Source organism: Sorghum bicolor, chromosome 9 (genome assembly GCF_000003195.3).
Source record: "Sorghum bicolor cultivar BTx623 chromosome 9, Sorghum_bicolor_NCBIv3, whole genome shotgun sequence".
NCBI classification, from domain to species: domain Eukaryota; kingdom Viridiplantae; phylum Streptophyta; class Magnoliopsida; order Poales; family Poaceae; genus Sorghum; species Sorghum bicolor.
Window position 1 is genome coordinate 47,891,535 of NC_012878.2, and position 23,748 is coordinate 47,915,282.

General features: G+C 45.5%; 1 protein-coding gene and 1 long non-coding RNA gene across 2 annotated transcripts; one reads left to right on the plus strand and one right to left on the minus strand.

Moving 5' to 3' along the window:
* On the minus strand, positions 13,445-15,484 carry LOC8085083 (probable membrane-associated kinase regulator 1). The gene has a single exon (XM_002441000.2). The coding sequence runs from the start codon at positions 15,267-15,269 to the stop codon at positions 14,106-14,108; it is 1,164 nt and encodes a 387-aa protein (XP_002441045.2). The 5' UTR covers positions 15,270-15,484; the 3' UTR covers positions 13,445-14,105.
* Positions 22,566-23,239, plus strand: LOC110430101. Its single transcript, XR_002447319.1, has 3 exons — positions 22,566-22,634; positions 22,699-22,888; positions 22,986-23,239. It is a non-coding gene; the product is annotated as an uncharacterized LOC110430101 (long non-coding RNA).

The window sequence follows — 23,748 nt, forward strand, 5'->3', positions numbered from 1 at the left end:
GACATTAGGCTTATATGTCAACCACCAAATTCTCCAGATTAGAAGATGCAAATTAGCTTATGCAAATTAGTTTATGAAAATTAGAAGATGCAAGTTGCGGATCCTACTATGTACCTTACTGAACTTTGTGTCCTCCAACTTCTTTACAACCTCGTCGGGCAGAATGATGGTGTTACCATGCATCTCAAGTTTCTCCACATCAGGAATGAAGAACTCACAATCAAACTTGTCCACGCCATAAAGGAACCTTGCTGGCACATCATAGTCTGCATGCAAAAGGCCACAACGGGCACACCTGCGAGCGTTGCGGCGAGCTTGGAAGCAGGCCTCTCCGAAAACGCCACCGGCATGGAAGGTGCCGCAGCGAGGACACTGCACCTCCTTGACGGAGTCCGGCACCTCGTCCGAGCCCGCGATAACGTGGTCGACGGAGTCCGAGATGTCGTTGACGGAGTCTGGGAAATCCTCGACGGAGTCCTGGACGTCCTCGACGGACTCCGGGACGACTGTATCTGGCGCAGCGACGGAGTCCAGCGCGATGACGGAGTCCGGCACCTCGTCCGAGCCCGCGATGACATGGTCGACGGAGTCCGAGATGTCGTCAACGGAGTCTGGGACATCCTCGACGGAGTCCGGGACGTCCTCGATGGATTCCGGGACGATCGTATCTGGCGCAACGACGGAGTCCAGCGCGACGACGAAGTCCAACAGCGTGATCTCGGAGTCCGACGCGACGACGGAGTCCGGCAGCTTCATCTCGGAGTCCGGCATGATCTCGGAGTCCGACGTGACCTCGGAGTACGCTGCGATCAGCAAGTCCATCGAGGACTCCTCCATGGCGCGACCGAGCTTGAAGCTGCAGGACTCTATGGCGTACGGCGGCGGCGGCGTTATGCGGCGGCGGCGTGTGTGCGGAGAGCTGCAAGGACGAACGGGCGAGCTGCGAGGGATATTAACGGACGAGCTGCATGCGAGTGAGTCGAGGCGCCGTGTGAGAGCGTTACTGCGATAATGCGGGAGCGGACGGAGGCGCCGTGCGAGAGCATTACTGCGAGTACGCATGCGGGAGCGGACGAGGCGCCGTGCGTTTAATGCGGCCAGGAAACGAAGCGAGTACATGCAAGTCCATTACTGCGAGTACATGCAAGTCCATTAAAGATGAGCATGCAGCCCGAAGCCCAGAGGCCCGACACGAAGCCCGGTTTTTTGGCCCGGCCCGGCCTCCATCGGGCCCGTGCCAGGCACGGCACGGTCCACAGGCCGTGCTTGGGCTGTCCCCACGGCCCGCCGGGCGGCACGGCACGGCCCGGTTTCAAAGGGGAGGCCCGGTAGCGGCCCGCTAGCAGGGGGCATATATAACCCCCCGCCGCGGCGCCCCGTGGCTCCCAAACCCTAGCGCTCATTCACCTCCTCCCCGTCGCGCGCCTCCCTGGCTCCCTCGACGCCTCGACTCGATCTCTCCGTCTCCCTCGACCTCGACTCGATCCGACGAACCATAATCCTCTCCTTCACTCTCGCCACCGCCGACCACCAGTCTCCCTCGATCGTCTGGGAGATCTCGACTCGATCCCTCCGTCTCCCTCGACCGTCTAGGAGATCTCGTCTCACTGTCGTCTCGGATCTCGTTTCTAGCCGTCTGTCGACTGCCGGGGTGGTGTTGTTGCCATTCCGCGTCTTCTTCGTCTCTCCGGTGCCGGGCTCCGGCTCTATGCAGGTAAGCAACAGAAAGCCAAACCCTAACCCTAGATCTATTTGATCAACCACATGAACCCTAACCCTAACCCTTTGTCTCTCTTTTCTCTTGTCTGTTGCAGGTCGCCGGTCGCTGAGCTGGTGCCGCTGGAGCCGGTGAGGAACGGGGCCGAGAGGTCAAGAAGAAGAAGTGGGGTCACCATGGCCGGTGATGATGGTGAAGCTGATGAGGGGATACGGTACCCTCAAACCATCAATGAAGAGCTCATCGAGTTAGGCCAGCTCCCCGACGATGTCCTTGACATGGGAGATGCTGCGGCTAGTGCTGCTGCTGCTTCGATCGACGGTGGGGCTGCGGCTAGTGCTGCTGCTGCGGCCACTAGCCCTAGCGACGCAGCATATTTGGCATCGTCCACCACTGGTAAGCGTCGATCTCCTGTCTGGGCTGACTTTGATAAAGTCAAGGAGACAGTTGATGGTGAGGAGAAGGTAATTGTTATTTGCAAGTTTTGTAAGGCTCGATTGTCTGCTAATTCTGCTCATGGCACTGGGCATTTACTTAGACACCAAAAATCATGCAAGAAGAAGGCCGATCATGCTAATATGGTTCAAAGTAGGCTTGCTTTAAACCCTGATGGATCATATAGAAACTGGGAATACAGACCTGATGTTGCTAGGGCTGAGCTTTGCCGTTTGGTTGCTAGATTAGATCTACCTTTATCTATTGCTGACACTGATACTTGGGATGATTACATTCAACGTGCTCACAATCCTAGATACAAGAGGGTCTCTAGATTTACCACCTCTAGAGATCTGTCTAAGCTTTATAATGAAAAATTGCACCACCTAAAAAATGTTGTCTTTCCTGGTGTGTCTTCTGTTTGCTTGACATCTGATATATGGTCTGGTAATGCTAAGGAAGATTACATCACTGTTGTTGCTCACTATATTACATCTGATTGGGAACTTAAGAAATCTGTGATTGGCTTTAAATTGATTGAAGTGAGTCATAATGGTATTAACATTGCTGAATGTATTTCTGGTGTGCTTAGAGATTGGGGTCTGCTTGACAAAGTTTTCTCTGTTAGTCTTGATAATGCATCTGCTAATACATCTGCTATGCTTACTTTGACTCCCCTGCTTGATGGTTACTTGGGCTTTGATGTTGATCCATTAGATCATACTAAAAAAACCTACCATGTTGTGCATCAGCGTTGTGCTTGCCATATAATTAATTTAATTGTTAAATCTGGTTTGAAAAGGCTTAAACCATACATCGAGGTTTTTAGAACTGCAATTAACTTTCTTAATTCATCTAATCACCGCGTTGCCCAATTCAAGAACTATTGCAATGCTAAGGGTATGAGGCCTCGTTAATTTGCTTTGGATATGGATGTTAGATGGAACTCAACCTATCTTATGCTTAAACATCTGTTGCCTTATAGATCTGTATTTTCTGTGTTCATTAATACTCACTCTGGCTATCCACTATTGAATGAACAACATTGGTACATTGCTGAAAAGGTATTGGAGTTTCTTGAATTGTTCTATGATTCCACTGTTGTGCTTTCTGGTGTTTATTACCCCACCAGTCCTTTAGTACTCCATCACATACTTGAAATTGCTAGCCATCTGCATGACTATGAACATGATCATAATCTTTCTGCAGTAGTTGTGCCAATGAAATCTAAATTTCTCAAGTACTGGAAGAACATACCACTCTTATATTCATTTGCATTTATTCTGGACCCTAGGGCTAAAATGAGAGGTTTGCAAAATGTTCTTGATTTGCTAGCTCAATGTAACAATATGAGTTACATTTCCTATTTTGCTGAGGTTAAATCTGAGTTGCATAAACTGTATGACAAGTATGAATCTAAGTTTGGTGCAGCTAGGCCAGCTAGGACCAACCATCCATTTGGACTAACAGGTAAGAGGAAGCAGACATGGGGCAAAATTCTTGGAGGATCAGTTTCTTCTGGTTCTGTGGCTGCTGGTTCATCTTCCCCTGTGGCTCCTGGTTTGTCTGAGCTTACTGTTTACCTTGACAGTGACAATGTTGCGGCCTATGATGATGACTTTGATATCGTTAATTGGTGGCATGAGCACAAACTAACCTATCCAGTTCTCTCTATCTTGGCTAGAGATATTATGACTGTTTCTGTCTCAACTACTTCTTCGGAGTCTTGTTTTAGTCTTACTGGCAAGATAATTGAGGAGCGGCGGCGGCGATTGGGCTCTGAGACTGTGGAGATGTTAATTTGCATCAAGGATTGGGAGCAAGGCCAAGAAAAGGGACAACATACTGTGGAGGACAAGGAGTTAGAAGACTACTTCAAAAACCTATGGCTTGATGATCATTGGCGGATGCAAGGGGGGGGGGGCTGGGGTGGCTGCAGCCCCCCTCTTGGACTCAAATTTTTTTTAATAGGGTTTCTTTTTTTTTCAAAAGATTTCATATATTTGGTATTTTTCTATGTTTATTCTACGAATCTTTGTTTTTGAACACTTTGAATCAATATTAAATTATCAATCTTAGCTATATCCATTAGTGTACTACGTTGAGCAAGAAAAAAAATTAGCCTATGTTATTTAGCCCCCCTCTTGATCCGTTTCTGGATCCGCCACTGTTGATGATGAATCTGGTGCTAGTGCTGTTGGCTCTACTTGAGTGTTCTGTTTCTGAGTGTGGTGTGTGAGACAACGAGTAAGAGTTGAGACATTTTTTGAGACAATGACTTGTAATAACTTTGAACAGTTGAACCTTTTAATAACTTTGAGCTGGCCGTACTCTTTTCCTTTCTAGGGTTTTTTCTCACGAGGTGTGAGTTTTACCTAGAAAGGTTTTTAATGAGGCGGCATTGCGCGAACAGCTCAGTTTTTAATGATCTTGGCTTTTCATCTTTCTGTTTTTTTGTGATCTATGAAGTGTTACTTGTGATCTTATAATGACTAATGAGTGATGAATTATGAGTTATAACTGTAAATTTAAAAACTAAAATAAAGCTAGGGTTTCATAGATAGCAGGCCACGGGCTGGCACGGTATAGGTTTGGGCCCCGTGCTCTATGGGCCGGCACGGCACGAATTAAGGCCCACGTGTCGTGCCTGGGCCGTCGCCTAAGCACGGTGTACTGTGTAGGCACGGCCCGGTGGCCCGCGGGCCATTCTGTGCCGTGCCCTACCGGACCGTGCCTGGCACGGGCCTGGGCCGTGCCGCGCCGGGCGGCACGGATGCTCATCTTTAAAGTCCATCGAGTAGGCAAGGGCAATCGGGTCATTCTCCACTCATCGACAGCCAGGACGTCAACTAAAACGTAAACGTACTTTCCCCTCAGTATTGTCTAATCATAGATTAACTAGGTTTAAAAAATTCGTTACGTAAATTATAGACAAATTATGTAATTAATTTTTATTTTTTATCTAGGCCTTGTTTAGTTCGCAAAATTTTTTGTTTTTGGGTAGTGTAGCATTTCGTTTTTATTTGACAAACGTTGTCCAATTACGGAGTAACTAGGCTTAAAAGATTCATCTCACAAATTACAGGTAAACTGTGCACTTAGTTTTTATTTTTTTTCTATATTTAATGCTCCATGCATGCGACCAAAGATTCGATGTGACGGGAAATCTTGAAAATTTTTGCGAACTAAACAAGGCCCTAATGCTTCATGTTTCTAAATATTTGATGTGACAGCAAATTTTAAAATTTTTCAGAAACTAAACCAGGCGTACAAATGGTCCACGTGAATTAATTCTTGTGCACTGGCGAAGGTATAGGTGTAGGCCGCTATGATGTTGCCATACATTGAGTACGACGTGATATGTTATCCGATGGAGTCGTAGGTCTTTTTCTTCGTTATAGTGTTGATGATGATGGATTGATGCTGACAAGAATAAATCCCGGCATTTCGTTTGTCGTCAAAGGAGCCGGAAAGAATCTCTTCTGTTTTTCCCGTGATTTTCGTGTGATTGTGACGTCAAACCTGCATTATCCGGAACTCTTTTTCATGACCTGGCGTCCCATAATTAAAGCCTACCCCCTTTCGTTGAAGGGCCTAGATACTTTAATTTGCTTCCATTCCCTACACCTGGTCTGTGTTGTAAGAGTAACTCCAACACTACCCTATCCTTCATTTGGCAAATCTCAGATTTTGCCAAGTGCAAAACTCATTTGCCAAGTGAAACAAATAGGCTTCTCCAACGCTACCCTACTTGGGCTTGGGAAATTTGAATTGGTGGCCCACATGTCACAAATTTTGGTGCCTGGACCCGTCTGCCCTTTCACGTTCGTCGCGACCGATGCAAATATTTTTGAATACCAATACAAATATTTCTGAATACCAATACAAATATTTCTGAATACCAATACAAATAGTTCTGAATATCAATGCAAATATCTCTGAATACATAGAAGACTAAAATGATAGTTGAAGATACATAGAAAGGGAATGACTAATCATCTCGGTTTGTTGATGTCGACCTTGGTCTACGACAAGCGATAATCTTCCGCTGCGATCTGTCTCCCGGCGCGCACGGGAAAGAAGAGCGGGAGCACTTCGCGTGCGCGGGAGGAGGCGTCGAGTAGACCGAAAATCACCGATGCCAAGCGTACCAGCGCGCGCAAAGATGCGCTCAACAGCCCCCTTTTGCCAAGCATCCTATTTTGCCAACTGTTTTTAGGGTAGTGTTGGAGGGGCTTTTTTCTTGTTTTGCCAAAAATTAGAATTTGACAAGTGCTTTTGGGTAGTGTTGGAGTTGCTCTAAGGTTATTATCAATGGAAGTTTCAAAATCTAGTTTTTAACACATTCATATTTTTATTTTAGAAGTAGTATATAGAAGTTTTATGGAGACGAAATTCTCTCTACTGTTATAATACTTTTATCATCTTTCACTTTATTAACGCAGTGCCATATCAGCCACACCAAAGATCACGCCACTTGGGTAGCAAACCCACAGCAAAACAAGACGGCGACACAACTCTAGCCCCTGCCTGATTGACCGACGGCAGATTGTTTTCTGGCTGTTCCATGCAGGAAACACACAAAACGGTCAAAACAAAAAGAAAGAAAAAACAGGAGCCACATGCACAGCGGCAGTCCAAATCCGAGTCGCGGTCGTCCTCCTCCGCGATGGCCTTTCTTGGACAGGAAAAAGGTCAAAATGATTGCACATGGGCGATGAGATCGGGTTTGGATCTCCAGTGCTAGCTGCCATCCTCCATGGGTCTGTGCTGTGTGTCTCCTCGTCGGGCCCTTGCCCTTGCCTTGCGTTGCGGTTGCCTCCGATCGAGTTCCGGACGCCCCCCGGCCTCCCCCCTCCCGCCGCGTGCGCGCCGCACACATGCATGCATGCAGATGTCATGTGCCCCGCCCCGGGCCGGCCGGCACATGCGGCTGCCTGCCGGCGGCGGAGCATCTTGGTTTCTCGGTGCCCGGGTTCGTCGCGTCGTTAGGGGGGGTTCAGATTCACAAGCTCGCGTGGCCTTGCCGAGCCTTGCCGCGTTGCGGACCGCTTCGGAGCGACCGAGGCGGCCGGGCGGCGCACCTAGTCGGTTCTTCGGCTTGCGCAGGCAGAGGATCCTAGGCGGGTTTTTAGCTGATGCCCACACGTCACCCGGCTCTCCTTTTCATTTCACTTGCGAGCTGGCTGGGCTGGGTTTATCACCACCACCACAACCGATCGAGAAGTTGGGGAGTTAACGATGAGTGATCCAGGGACTGGAAGGGGAATGCTGCGCCAGGATCATCACAAGCAAACGGTGGGTGGTGGTCGGTGAAACCTGCGGTGGTGGTGGTATCGGCTACGCAGCTAGCTGTGGTCTATGGAGGTAACTAAATGGGCTAATGACACGCACTAGGCCAAAAAACGAGCACGAACAGACACAAAAAGGGGCTTTTTATCCTTTACTGAACGGCGCATGTCGATCCCCTGCGCTTGTAGAGCACGTCACCAGGTAGTCCCTAGTACGTGCGCGCCCTCCCCAACAAAAAGAAAAGGATGGGACGCGTGTCGTGTGTATGGGTGGCATCGAGCACGTATATGTATGTAATCGACCACCACCCAATCCGATGAACTCGTCAGGTGAGGCCTATTAGTTCCTAAAAAGGCCTTGTTTAGTTCCAAAAATTTGGGCCGAAATGCAAAACAAGGCCATTCTCTTTGGGTTTTGGCAATTTGGCAAAAAACTTCAGGAAGTAAACAAGGCCAAAGTAGATAAAATTTTTCAAGATTTTCCGTCATATCAAATATTGCGGTATATACATTGAATATTAAATATAGATAAAAATAACAATTAATTGCACAGTTTATCTATAAATCGCGAGATGGATTTTTTAAGCCTAGTTAGTCTCTAATTAAATAATGTTTGTAAAATAAAAATGGAAAACCTACAGTGTCCCAAAACAAAAAAAAAAATTGAAACGAAACAAGACCTGAGATCGATCATCCACCAGCTTGGCACGCGGCACGCCCTCGCCTAGCTTGACGAAACCCCTAATCCATGTGTACTACGTCCGTCGCGCGGTCGCGACTGCATGCGCCGGACTTGCTGCGAGTTCAGAGCGCCGTGCGCCAGCAGAGGCAGCGGCCAGCGGCCAGCGCTCGGACAAAGCCGACCGCAGCACGCGAGCGGATTGCGCACACGCCACAACTGCGACCCCTGGCTGTCACGTTTGTTCAGTCCACCACCGACAGTAGCTGAGCTGGCCTCTCCCGCGACCCGCCGCCGACGCGTTTGATCGGGTTCCGCGAGACCACCACGACGCGACTCCACGCGGGAGCTGATCGGGCCTCACGCGCACGGCAGCCGCGCCCGGATCGACCCACATCCAGGGAGCCCCTGCGCCCAGATCACGTGCTCTGCTCGCGTCGCGCCGGCCTCAGCGCCACCGCACGCATGGGCCGTTTCGGTAGAGCATGCAGCAGATGCGCCGACTGTTATTACAGTCGTGTGCTCGCACTTTCCCACACACAGCCCATGCATTTGATGTGCTGTTCGAGCGAGACGAGTTCGTTTGGCTGATAAGTCAAAGTATTGTTAGTTATTTTATTATGAAATAAAACGCTGCTGAATAATTTATGGATTCGGCTGTTAAGCTGAAAACAGCCTACTCATACAGACCGTAAGTATTCGGTCCTCAGAGTAGAATATACGCATACTCAAACTCCAATACACGGTACGAAAAACAGTAAGGCGGTCATTCCTAGTGACATGTTCCATTATGCGGTTTTCAATGATAGCACACATCGTCGGACTTTTGTTTGGTATTTCTCCACATACCATATGTACACATGAAAATGGCTTCCGAAGCCAAAAACAAGCTATAAATAGTGAGGCCGAAGTTATTTATTTTTGCCCACTTTTCTGGCTTCATTGTTTTTGGAGCCCAAAACTTGTCCAAAAAAAAAGATCTAAATGAAATCAGACTTTTTGGTGCACAATTTTGATTTCTTAGTTTTATACAGCATTTACTACGTAAGTATGTAGTGTTGTGATCAAGTGTTCCATGTGGTTGTAATGGTTACTAATTAACTCAAGCACTGATGCATGAATGATTTGCCATATTTGACCATATAATAAAACTGAAATATTACGTTGGCAGATCAACATTGCATCGTCGTCAATAATGGAAAAATGGATCAATTCATTTACTCCAATAACACCACGGTATAAAATGGATGATATGATGCATGTGAATTGTGAAGTTGTGAACATGGGACAAATCCAATTATTTGTGCCCATTATCGGCCGGTAAACTTGTCCTTCCCAGTTTACAAACCATGGCAACTTCGATCGATCGATCGAGAGAACGAATCAGCAGCTGCATGCACTACTAGTCGTGCCGCAGTGCCGATACGCAACGAGCGCCCCAAGGATTTGTGCCCTCTACGTACGGTCTCGGCCCAATTACTAATACTTAAACCTTGTTTAGTTCCGAAAAGTGAAAAGTTTTCGATACTGTAGCATTTTCGTTTGTTTGTGATAAATATTATCCAATCATGGACTAACTAGTATCAAAAGATTCGTCTCGTGATTTACAGCTAAACTGTGTAATTAGTTTTTGTTTTCGTCTATATTTAATGTTTCATGCATGTGCCACAAAATTCGATGTGACGGAAAATCTTGAAAACTTTTTGGTTTTCACGGTGAACTAAACAAGGCCTTAAGCATCCTTCACCATGCACAGTCAAAGCCTAGAACCGATTTGTTTAGTTTAGTGAGGCAGCAGGCAGCTAGCATTATTCCCTTGGTAACGACGACGATGCGCGGCGGGTAAAGACAAACAAAACGCTTGATGTCTCAAAGGCTACAATGGGGCGCGGTGTCTTTCTCTAAAGACGCGGCAGAGATTAGCTAGGGTTTTAGCTCCGAGCAACGCGTGCATCAAAGTCTGCCGCAAGCTACAACATGGTGCTCGCCGTCCTGCAGACTCGATCGGTCATCACGCATGAACTAGGACATGCTGACCACACGAGGCCAGAGGTTAATTAGGCATTGTTTAGTTTCTAAAAATTTTCAAGTCTAGTTAATTTGTAATTGAACAATAATTATCAAATACAAACAAATATGTTAAAAGATTCGTCTCGTGATTTACAGGTAAACTGTGTAATTAGTTATTTTTTTTTAACTATATTTAATACTTCATGCATGTGCCACAAGATTCGATGTGACGGGAAATCTTGTAAAGTTTTGGGTTTTTAGGTGTATCTAAACAAGGCCTTAGTACAGTGTTACTCAGTAAACAATGGTGTCAGCAGGCTTACGAGGCCATCGAGAGCCACATGTACAGGCAGCGGCTCCCGATGTCACTCTGTTCTGCCACAGGCGCCCACCATGCATGTTGTAGAACAGAAACAGATCCAGGGGCGAGAAATGCGTGCAGTGCAGGAACAAGAGGTGGTGTGGTGTGGTGTGGTGTGTGTTTTTAACGCAAGTTGCGCTGATGCAGAGATCTGGACAGGTTTGCCAGCTCTCTGAGAGCTGGGCCTTGTTTAGTTCCCAAACAATTTTGCAAAAATTTTCATATTCTCCGTCACATCCAATCTTTAGACACATGCATAAAGTACTAAATATAGACAAAAATAAAAACTAATTGCACAGTTTGGTCGAAATTGACGAGACAAATCTTTTGAGCCTAGTTAGTCCACGATTGGATAATATTTGTCAAATACAAACGAAAAAGCTACAGTGTCCATTTTGCAAAATATTTTGGAACTAAATAAGGCCCTGTTTCAACTGGTTCATGGGCTTGAAGAACTTTTTAGCCGTGTGTTCTGACAGCAAAGAGACAAAGAACAGACATCGCGTATCATCGGTTACATACACATATAGCAGAATTTGTGGTGGATCGGAGCACTCTTAACTTTTGCGCACCCGGGGCTGGTGGCGACTGATCGATCACTTTCCATGGACAGGGACTTTATTTGGCACGTACGTAACTACTCAGGAGTATAGGTTAGTCAAATTAAATAGGATCAAGCAATGTTATCCACGAGCTTCACTTGTAGCAGTAGGAGTGATCCTGAAAGACAAAAATAAGAGAAGTGCGCCTATTTTTTCCCCATCTACTTTTGCTGAGATCGATGGATAATCGAGTAAAACCCGGTGCTGCTACGCACCTTTTCGCGAAAGAAACCTGTGATTTTGAAGAAGAGAACGCAAATAGTGTTATGGCCGACGTAGCAAGCAAAGCAAAGCGAAAGCAGCTGCGCTTTACGACGAAGCTGGCATGCACTGGTTGCCTGCACTGCACCCACTACCCAGTTGGCTGGTTCCACTTGCACAGTTGCACCCGATGAATTGAAAAGGTGGCCCGCAGGACAAGTCACTGAACCACAGCAACACATGCAAATTTGCAGCGGTACAGTTCCTGGCTTCCTGCATGCAGCTGCCAAGTGATCAATCGACGGAGCAGCCTGCCCAGTGCCCATGCCGTATCGCCATGCATGGTCCTGTCTACTTGCAGCTGTTGAGATCCCTGTCGACGCCGGCCGGCCGGCGACTTCAATTTGCCAGTGAGGAGAATCCGCTGCCAAGGGGCGAACGAACTTGTGGTAGATCTCGGTAAGGCGTTCGCAAAAATTTTCAAGATTCTCCGTCACATCGAATCTTTGGTCGTATGCATGTAGCATTAAATATAGACAAAAATAAAAACTAACTGCATAATTTATCTGTAATTTGTGAGATGAATCTTTTGAGCCTAGTGACAATGTTTGTCAAATAAAAACGAAATGCTACGGTACCCAAAAACAAAAAATTTTGCGGAGTAAACCAGGCCTAAGTCGATTCTTCAATGCCGAGCGGGAGGTTGTTCCTCCATAAACTATTGCAGCGTCAACTACTGTAGCATTAACTAGTAACTGTTAGGCCTTGTTTAGTTCACCTCAAAAAGCAAAAAGTTTTCAAAATTCCCTGTCACATCGAATCTTACGGCACATGCATGAAGCATTAAATATAGACGAAAACAAAAACTAATTACACAGTTTAGTTGGAAATCGCGAGACGAATCTTTTTATCGTAGTTAGTCCACAATTGGATAATATTTGTCACAAACAAACGAAAATACTACGGTACCGAAATCTTTTCGGAACTAAACGAGGCCTTACTACTCCTACTCCTACCGACGCTAGCTACTCCGGCAGGCAGCAGCATGTGATGTGGCATCTCCGCTCGCCTCGGCAGCCGCGATCGATCGAGCGCATCTCCGTCCCGTCCGCAGGCGCTCGGCGACATGGCCGGGGGACCTTAATTCTTGTTTGTTTTTGCCAGCAGTACAGTAAACCCACCATATATACTTTAATTAATCGCCATTAACAGACGTCCAACCACAGCCACATGCATGCATGGCCTCTCAACGGGCACGGCGTCGCGTCGTCGATGTGGTGTCTGCTGACCGCCCGTCCAGCTAATCTTCTACAGGTGCAACGTCTCATCATGCTATCGAGAGATTGTGCACATTGATGCTCTGCACTCTGCAGTTTGCACATGACCTGTGCTGGGCGTGCAACCATCCAAGCACGCATTGCATTGCATGGCAGTAGTTGCCGTGTGTCCGTGATGTCGCCACTTTCTGTTTCTTTGTGGATGCCTTGTACGAAACGAAACGGATGCGATGCATTCATATATTGGTAGGGTGGCACCGCGTAGGTGCCGGTTGTTGTTGAATGAACCCCGACCTCAACCCCTAGCTCTAGAGATTCCACCTACGAGTACTCGACATTTTGCCTCTGTTTAAACAGTCAGTCAGTCAACGTCTCTCATGATCTAGTAGCTACTATAAGCTAAGATTAGTACGTAAGTGTCACGAGCTTGACCGGAAAAATAATGTACGTATATGTTGTCAAAGGGCATGTAACCATGTGAATGTACAACATCTATGCGAGCCAGATCTAGCGAAGCCCAGTTGTTGCAACCACTTTTTAACTGCTTGTGGGTGTTGGTATTCAAGGTGTTGAACCACTTTTGAGGAGGAACCAAAAGGGGCAGAATGTGAATCTTTTTCACATGCGTGTATTGCCTTTCCTATGAAAAATAGTACCAATTTTGTATACGTACACAGTATTTCTCTCATTTTTCTTATATGAGACACAATTTACCAAAACCGAACTCATCAAATCAAGTAAACAAATGCTCCATTTTTCTTTCATCGGTGGCAGTAAGAATAAACCAGCTTGACAAATGACAATCAAACAAAACAAAAACATTGAGCGGCGGGGAGAGAGCAGACAAGACGAACTTTTTGAAGCAATCATGAAAGTACAGATTTAAAAGCCAAACTATATTAGCATTAGCTTAGTATTAAACTCTAGTCTTGGAACGAACAAAATCACAGCAAAAAATTGATACCACTAGCTCAGACGTACTGCCACATCAGAGTCCAAATCTTAGCATAATCAACTAAGGAGCTTTTGACCACCCTTCTCTAGGAAATGAAATTTGCATCAACACCCTCCATCATCAGGTTTGGAACTTCATACTCCATTTTGCTTCAAAAATTTAGGATGAAGTATAATCATTGCAACTGATTTTCAGGTTCTAGCAGATATTTTCATGATCCTTCAAAACTGGAATGTTTGCATTGAAAGCATCAAAATTGAGGCAGTTTTTTTTTTGGTGAATTTATATATTAGTAAGGTTGCCCCAACATTTTCTTTAGGTAGGTAGATGCAATTAGAGGTAAAAATTGGAGGGCGCCAATGCAAAATCCAAACCCAGGAAAAGGAGAGATTGAAAGGCTCGGATTATCATTTTTAACCCCTTCGAACTACCCTTATTTACGACCATGATCATAGAGTCTTACCAAAACGAGACGAATGAAATTAAAATTACTAATAACAACAGATAAGTACTGCTACCGATTAAACAGCCTGCTTACTTAGCTCTCCGCCGCTTGAATCCTAGCGCGCTCGCGCGCTCAGAAGGCGCAGATCTCATCGGCGACCGCCGCCGCCGCCGCCGCCTTGCGCGGGCACAACGACACGGCGCCGCCCATCGTGTTCTTGCAGTGCGCGATGGCGCCCTCGATAGCGCTCTGGAGCTCCTCCATGGACGATGCCGTGGACAGCGACACGGGCGGACCGACGCCAATGCCGCTCGCAACGGCCGCAGCCGCCGCTGCCGGCACGTCGGGGAAGCCGACGCCGCCGGCCCCGCCGAAGGTGAGCAGACCCGAGTGGCTCGGCGACGACCGCATCGATGACGGGCAGCTCGCCGCGGCCCGCTTCTGGCGCGGGAACCGGAGGTTCCCGGAGAAGGAGTTGGAGTGCGCGTACTTGCCGCCGCCAACAACCTCTGCCTCCACCGCTGCCGCAGCCGCGACGGCGTGGTCGTCGTCGCCTCTCTTCTTGCGGATGGAGAAAGTGAACGGCTTCTTGAACCCCTGCTGCGGTTGGTTGTTGGCGCCACCGACGCCGACGTTGACGTTGTTCTGGTTCTTGGGGATCTGAGAGAGCTTCTCGTAGAGCGGTTTCACCTTCTTGGCGTACTTCTTGATCACCTCCTTGGCGAGCGACTTGGACGGCTGCTTCTTCGCCGCGGCCGGAGCGCCGCCACGGTGGAAGACGGAGGAGAAGCGGGTGGCGAAGGACGAGAGGTACTGCTTCCCGGTGCGCTTGCTGGCGGGTGGCAGCCCCGCGAAGGCGGCGGCGGCCGACAGCGGGTGTGGGTGCAGGTGGCGGTCATCCTCGGTGGCGGAGCTGGGGCGAGACGACGAGGCCGCGGAGTCCGGGAGCAGCAGCGCGGCGCAGTCCGCGGAGAAGGACGACGACGTGCTGCCGTTGGAGTCGCGGGAGGAGTTGGACGTGGAGGTGGAGTCGGACGCGGAGGCGGAGGACGTGGACGCCGACGACAGCAGCAGCGTGCGCACCATGGAGATGCGCGGCGACAGCTGCAGCGGCAGGAGCTGGCCCTTGTAGAAGAGCTCGTCCGCCGGGCACAGCTGCTCCGCCGACCGCTGCTTGGACGCCGGCGACAGCGTGACCGTGAACTCGAACTCCGACGACGACGCCGAGGACGACGACGCCGGCGACGGGAACGACCTCACGCCGCCGGCGCTCTTGCTGCCTCTCGTCCTGCCCATGGTGGCTGGCTTTGCGGTGCTGCGTGCCGCTACAGAGTCATGGCGTCGGGGGAGTGATGGAGAGGCGCGGTGGGGGCGGCCAGCATAGCGAGGAGGAGGAGCCGAGGAGACGGGAGGAAAAGGTAAAAACTTTTCGGGGGTGACGAACCTGACGTCGTTTATGAGGGTCGGAGTCGCTGGCTCGCAGCTGCAGCTGCGCCGAGGAGAAGGAGATGCCCCGGCGGGGGACGGTGGCCATGAGCCCACGACGGCCGCGGTCGCATGTGAGGGGCCGTCTCCGCGGCCGTCGGATCACGTCGGGATCAGGATCGGATGGCCTGGTGCTGAATATTCCAGAAAAAATAGATTTCTTTCTTGGTCAACCAACAGGCAGTTAGCTGACTGATGACTGGATCTCACTGTGAATTGTGGACAGGAATTTCTCTGGATTTTCATTTCTCCATTTCTCCGTGGAACAATGCAGCTATTCTTTGTGAGAATGAGAACTTGATTCTATAGTACATATAAAAATTTAGATATTGGATGAAAAATAAAAAAAAAATCTTTGGATCTTACTTTTATAGTGAATTTTACGGTAGACTTTGGGTACACATAGTTGGATTCTAAAATCCAAGTGTTTGGATCGTATTATTGGCCTTGTTTAGTTCCCAAAAAATATTGTAAATTTTTTCAGATTAACCGTCACATGCATAAAAGCATTAAATATAAATAAAAAATTACACAGTTTAGTTGTAATTTGTGAGACGAATATTTTGAACCTAATTAATCTATAATTAGACGATATTTATCAAATATAAATAAAAATGCTACAGTGTGCGTTTTGCCAAATTTTTGGAACTAAACAAGGTCCTTATTTTTCTGTCTCATTATTGTTTTCCTTAGAAGATTAAGTTTTGTTTTGCTATTCTTTGAGATGGATTGACGAATGCTTTGGTACATTGGTTGAAAATGGAGTAATGATTAAATCGTAGTATATCTTCAAGTGTAGTAGTACCTTTTTTCCTTCCTTAGCAGATTTTATATGTCGTACACATATACATATGTCAATGGAGTATCTTCAAGTGTAGTACCTTTTTCTTCATTAACAGATTTTATTTATATTTCGTACACCTGTACACATGCCAATGGAATTTAAGTGAACCCACTGTAGATTTATCTAGTACCTGTACGCTCACGACGGGTAGGTGCATCTACACCCCGCATAAACTCTTGGATATGGTGCTAATTTATTTTCGGATGAACATTGCACTCATTGAGTCAGTTATCATCAAAGGTTGATGCAAAATTTTGGTTTTCTCTTACAAATATATATATATGATTTCCCATTTTTCGTCTCCTGCACTGCGCAAGGGCAGCAGCCAACAAGTACATGGAGGGGTCACCTTCCATGTTGCATGTCTCCTTGACTGGCACCCTGTGTCCACCAGCCCGTGACACCGGTTACGATCCTCCATCTCACGAATCAATGGACTGGACCGTGGTCATGTAGCGCTGGGTGTTTTTTTTTTTCCAATTGTATTATTGTTATTATTATATTATTACTCTCTCAGTCTTGAAATAATACGGTTTGTTTAGTATAATGCTGAGTAAAATTATTTTAAACATAACTAAGTTTACACTAAAAGACATCAATAATTGTGTTACTAAATAAATACTATTACATTTGTGTTAGAAACATAGTATTTTTTTAGAATGTACCTAATTTCTATTATAAATGTTGATACTTTTTAATAATGTTGGTCCTATTTTAAATGATCTGACTGGGATTTGAAGATAGAGCTAAAATTATATTATTTTAAGTACTTTTATAGCAAAAATTTGTGGACATTTCCGTGATGAATTTTACGATGCATTTTGAGAGCACGATTTGTAGCTAGCACAATTACGTAGATTAAGTGTAGCTTCAGACACATAAGGATCTTATGCCCCCATTTAGCATAGCTTCGTTAGTAATGAAATATGTTTTTTTTGCTTCAGCTCCATAAGCAACTCTAACCGTATAATGCTGACATTGTTTCGGTAAACAGTTGGATAAAACAATTCCTCATGAACGACAAGAAATATAATTCCCTTTACTCATATTTTCTTTATCTCCTCCATAATCTCTCTCTCTTCCCGAAGCCTTTCTTCCTAAGGCCTTGTCTAGATCCAAAAAGTTCTCGGATTTTAATACCGTGGCACTTTTATTTTTATTTGACAAATATTGTCTAATTATGGAATAACTAACCTTAAAAGATTCGTTTCGTAATTTACAAGCAAATTGTGTAATTAATTTTTGTTTTCATCTATATTTAATACTTAATATATATGTCGTAAGATTCGATGTGACGGAGTCTTAAAAACTTTTTTGTTTTTGGGATAAACAAAGCCTAATGTGCTCATACACTCGATTTGAGACCAGCGGCCCTCGCACTCGCGAGCCCTGACGAGTGACGATGTCCCTTGGGCTAGAGACAACCGTAATGGAGTTTTTCTCCTCATATGGCTGGCGGTTTAGTAATAGATTTTGTTTTATTTGATTAAGTATGGATGTGTCGATTGTTTGTTTTGGTTGCTTTTTTTTTTTGGACAGTGTCATAGTTGTAAACTTGTAATAGTGAGCAGCTATATGTATCTATCCATACAGATGCTATGATATTGTTACATATTCCCTTTCTAAGAAATGGACATATTATGATGTTGGAAGGTCATAATCGAGCTCGTGGTGCACTGCGAATTATTAATAATATTACGGCCAATTCGTTCCGAGGGCCAGGTGCCAACAAAAGTATAATCAAAGAGCAATCATTTCATTCTGCATAAATGATTGGCAAGAGATTGAGCAGCGTTTAGTAACTCTGGAGAATTATCCTAACATTATGGTACTAGGATTTTAATTTTGTTCCGGAGGTTGTTATATAATTCTATTTGGTCATCATCTTTTCGTCTCTCGTGCATGCATATCATATATGGCCTTGTTTAGTTGCTATTTTTTTTTTGAAAAATGATACTGTACCGCTTTTTTTGTATTTGACAAATATTGTCCAACCATGGAGTAACTAGGTTCATAAGATTCATCTCGCAAATTATAAGTAAACTGTGCAACTAGTTTTTGTTTTCATCTATATTTAATGCTCCATGCATGTACCGTAAAATTTGATATGACGGTAAATCTTGAAAAGTTTTTTATTGTGGGGCGAATTAAACAAGGCCTATGTCCTAGAGTATCCAGGTATAAATCCCAAATTGAGAAAGGTTCGAGTGTGGAGAAAATCATGTAATAGAATTTTTGCTACAGATGCATGGGTGAGTTTAGACATAATCCCTAAATTTCAAATCAAATCATTTTAGTTTTGTTCTAAATTAAACTTTTCTAGCTTTAGTTAATTAACTATAAATATACAGTATATTAATATCTACAATAGCAAATCAATGCACTAAAAAATACATCTCATGGTGCATTTTAATGAATCTTGCTTGCTGTTATAGATGCTTCTATATTCTTTTATTTATGACTTGATTAAAACTAGAGAATTTTAATTTAGATTAAAGTTAAACCAATCAACTTATAAACTTGAAAAGTTACTAGGATGGCTCCGAAGAAGGGGAAAGGTATCTTGAACCCTCTAGCAAAGCCTAGTGAAGGTTATACTAGGTTTCACCCTCCTTAGAGCAAGACTAAGGCCATTCTCAGTGCACGGTTTCACTACACAGTTTTCCAAACGCCATGTCAGCTCGAACGAAATGAAACTGATCTCCACAATGCACAGTATCATCACACCAATTCCAAAGCTAAATATAGCATTTAATTACGGCAAAACAATAGGATCATTTGCGCCATAAGGGCACTCACAATGCAAGACTCTATCACAGAGTCCAAGACACTTAATTACATATTATTTATAGTATTTTGCTGATGTGGCAACATATTTATTGAAGAAAGAGGTAGAAAAAATAAGACTCCAAGTCTTATTTAGACTCCAAGTCCACATTGTTTGAGGTAATAAATAATTTTAGACTCTATGATAGAGTCTGCATTGTGAGTGCCCTAAGCTCTGTAGCCATTTGCACACAAACGATTGTTCAGAAGTACATTACATAGTAAAGTTCATAGGACTAGAGCGGTTCAGGATACTGAAACACAAAGGAGTTGACCAATGATCAAATAGCCTTAAAGTAGTTCAGATACTAAACTAATTAAGATAGATAACAAAAGTGCATACTTCTGGTGACTGAAACACATAGCAGTTGACATCGTTGCTTTCATTCTGTAAACAAAAAAATCAGCATGAGCTATCAGCCTTTCAAAGCATAAATACGGTCATATACACATTCGCAATAGTGTGGTTGTCAACTAAATATGAAACTGCCAGCCATCAACCTCCATGCTTACAAATCAAATGTAAAAAATGTACTGCAACTACCAAAGAACATATTTTCCATTCATTATTTTCTACAGTAGGTCGATTGTTACTCCGTGCTTTCCGGAGGTTCCGTGTTTCGGCCCGAAGGCTCCGCGGTCTGCTAGTCTGCTGCACCTTCAGTCGGATTTGATGTAGCAGTGCTAGAGAGCGCCGGCGGCGGCGCCAGTGGCTGAGAAATCGATGGAGTCGCATCTACCGGCATCGATTTCCTCCTCAATCCAAGCTGCCTTCCACCGCGCGGCTTCCCTCCTCCACCGGTTGCGCTCCGCCCAGCCGTCGGTGCATCCATCACTCGGTGGAACCCTAGCTCGATGCGGCGGCCAGGGAGGCAGAAGGATGCGGCGGCCAACTTGACAGCGCGAGGGAAGGAAGAGGAGGCCTGGAGGAGGGACGCGTGGGAAAGAATGGCGTTGGGCGCGGGAAGAATGCGCGCGCATTGGGGGGAGGATGGCGACGCGCTCACCCGACGCGCATGGGATCGGGGAAGAAGATTTGAAACCGCTCACTGCGTGTTTCACCCGTTTACCAAGGCATGGGAAACAACGCCAGCGAGACCCCTTTCTCCCTCCCATTTCATGCAAAAACTCCTTCCATAATGATGTGTCGCTACATTAAATGTGTATGACACTCTGATAAAACCTACAATGAGAACGGCCTAATGAAAGGTCCTAATATGGCTAGAGGGGGGTGAATAGCCTATTAAAAAATTCTACAAACTCACTAGAGCAAGAGGGTTAGTAAAAAACAAAGCGAAGCTTTTTGCTCTAGCTCTAAAGGGGTGTTTACAAGCCACCTATCCAACAATTCTAGTTGATATAATCACTAGTCACACAAGAGCTATGTCACTACTTACACTAGAAAACTACCTAAAGTTTCTATATATAAGTAAGTAAGCTACTCTAGTTTGCGGGAATGTAAAAAATGGTTTGATCTTTATACCGCCGCGTAGAGGGGATGAACCAATCAACAATATGAAGTCCAATCACCAAAAGAAATCCAATGAACAATCACAATGGAGACACACAATTTTCTCCCGAGGTTCACGTGCTTACCGGCACGCTACGTCCCCGTTGTGTCGACCAACACTTGGTGGTTCGGTGGCTAAGAGGTGTAGCACGAACCTCGTCCTCACTAGGACACCATAAGAACCTACCCACAATTGAGGTAACTCAATGACACGAGCACTTTACTAGAGTTACCTTTCGTCTCTCCGCCGGGGAAGGTACAAGACCCCTCACAAACACCGGGAGATGGCCACGAACAATCACCAACTCGTGCCACTGCTCCTCCGCTGCTCCAAGCCGTCTAGGTGGTGGCAACCACCAAGAGTAACAAGAAAACCGCAGCCAAATCGATCCCCAAGTGCCACTACATGCAATCACTCAAGCAAATGCACTTGGAATCACTCCCAATCTCACAAAGATGAGTAATCTATGAAGGAGATGAGTGGGAGGAGTTTTCTTAGGCTCACAAGGATGTCTAGTAGTCAAGAATGCCAAGAGGGTGAGCCCCAAGCTGGCCAAACACGTATTTATAGCCCCTAAAACAAATAGAGCCGTTGGCTCTTTCACTGGGCAAAACACGGGGTCACCGGACGCTCTTAAAGGGGCACCGGACGCACAACGCCTGCGTCCGGTGCTCCAAAGTCGTGTCAGGGTCCAACGGTAACCTGCCGAGCACCGGACGCTAAGCAAGATGCCACCGGACGCTTTCGGTGAACACCGGTGCTAAACACACAGAGGTCTGCAAACGCGCAGGGTCACCGGACGCTGAGCACCGGACCGTCCGGTGCTCACCGGTCTTAAACCCAGAGAGGTTTGCAAAACGCACAGGTCACTGGACGCACACTAGATGCTCCGTTCGGTGCTTCTAGACAAACACTCCGGCCAAAGTCAGATAGCACCGGACTCAAGAACAGGAGTCACCCTGCGTCCGGTGAGCACCGTTCGGTGCTTAACCCTAGCACCACAGCACACCGGACGCACAGCCTTTGCGTCCGGTGCCTCAACGGTCAGCGTCCAGTGAGTGTTTCTCTGCGAGGAACACTCCTGTGTTTTATCCAAAATTCCCACCGGCGCAATAGAAAATATGCACTTCATTTTCTCGAAAAGCGCTGAATCCCGCCGAGAAACCCATCCTCTCTCTCTACCCTTCAAACTCTACCTCCTTCTCAAAGTGTGCCAACACCACAATGTGTAAACCAACATGTGTACGTATGTTAGCATTTTCACAAACATTTTCTTTGAAGGAGTTAAGTTAGCTCACTAGGTTCTAAATGCATGCACATGAACAATGACACCTAGTGGCACTTGATAACCGCTTAGCCAAAGAATTTCCCTCATTATAGTACGATTATCTATCCTAAATGTGATCACACCCTCTATGGTGTCTTGATCACCAAAACCAAAACCCTAAGCAATACCTTTGCCTTGATCTCCATAGGGTTTTGTTTTTCTCTTTCTTCTTTTCAAAGTTGAGCACTTGATCATCTTGTGGTCATCACCATCATCACCATGATCATCACTTGCTCCATCACTTGGCGTGTACCAACCTCATTAAGTCTACACATACTTAGTATAGAGGTTTGTACTAGGGTTTCATCAATTATCCAAAACCAAACTAGGGCTTTCACCTAATAGTACAACCGGCTGCTGGTTGTAATTGTAAGAGTTCTTTGCATTGTTTGGTTATATATATATATATATATATAGTAAATTTTTCCTACTCTCTGGGAGTAGCTACTCCCACCTAGATTTACAGAACTGTGCCTCCTAACGTAGTGCTGGGGATTTCATTAGCGGGTTAAAGAAAAGAAGTGGACCCGTTAGTATTTTGAATATAAATACGTAGTTATCAGATCTGCTTTGCCCCATCCGTAACTTTCCGATCGGAACAGAAACTCAGCGGCCGCCCTCTATTTATGGTGGAGCACAAACCCTCCAAAATCTCCCCATGGGTAAAGGTAATTATTAATGTAACGAGGCAAAATTAATCTCTGATTCATTCTTGTTGATATGAACATATAGTAGGTGACCGGGACGACGACGATTTTGTGATATCTGCCGATTAAATCAGTGGAAGGGCAAGAACCTTCTTTCGTTTCATCACCAGGCGGCACTCGCTTTCTTCGGCGATGACTATAGGCTGCTGAGATGGATACAAGGTCGGCGTCTCTTCTCCGGCGGCGGCGACTGGCCACCAGCACCAAACAATCAGGTGAATCCGATTTCTTACTGTAGTAATCGATTTATTTATTCCAATCTAAACTCCTTGCACCTTGCAGATTCGTATTTAATATCTTTGCATATTGCAGATCCGAATAGGAGGCTTATCATTGCAGATTGCAGATCCTGTTGATTCCATTGATCTTGTTGCTATCACATTCCTACTTAAATCAAATCATCTGACATCTTCTCACTCTCTCATTGTCTCTGGCGGCGGCGGCGATCTTTGCTTCTCTGCACTTGTCGTCGACGGTCACTTGAAATTAAAAAAAAAGTATTTCTAGATATGTTTCAGAGAAGTGTATGTTTAGATACTTTTTCAAAGAAGTGTATGTTTAGATACTTTTGAAAGAAGAGTATGTTTAGATACTTTATCACAGAAGAGTATCATCGACACTCTTTTTATAAATTATAAGTTTTCATTCGATACTTCCTTGAACATCGACACTCTTTTTATAAATTATAAGTTTTCATTCGATACTTCCTTGAATATGTGGTTGTATCACCGGGTACATTTTTAGACTATAGTAGTGGCAATACATTGTTCTACATTATTTTTAATAAAGTTTGTTCTATATTTTCCTGGTACAATTATATTTCATACTACTACTATATTATAATTTTTTTTTCTCAGAGTAATGTAATCTCATTACTCAGCGATGATGTATGTACGTATACATACTCCTAAATAATTAAACAATTTTCAATGTATTGCCACTGAAGAAAAAACAGTTTGCAACATTACCTTCTTCAAACTCTTGAAGGCGTCGGAAAAATTCTCCTGGACAGAGGAAGCTGACGCGGCGTTCACCCAGCTCAAGACTTTCCTCACCTCACCGTCTGTTCTCATAG

Excerpts from the sequence above, each read along its gene's own strand:
- LOC8085083 (XM_002441000.2), bottom strand. The coding sequence starts at position 15,269 with ATGGGCAGGACGAGAGGCAGCAAGAGCGCCGGCGGCGTGAGGTCGTTC.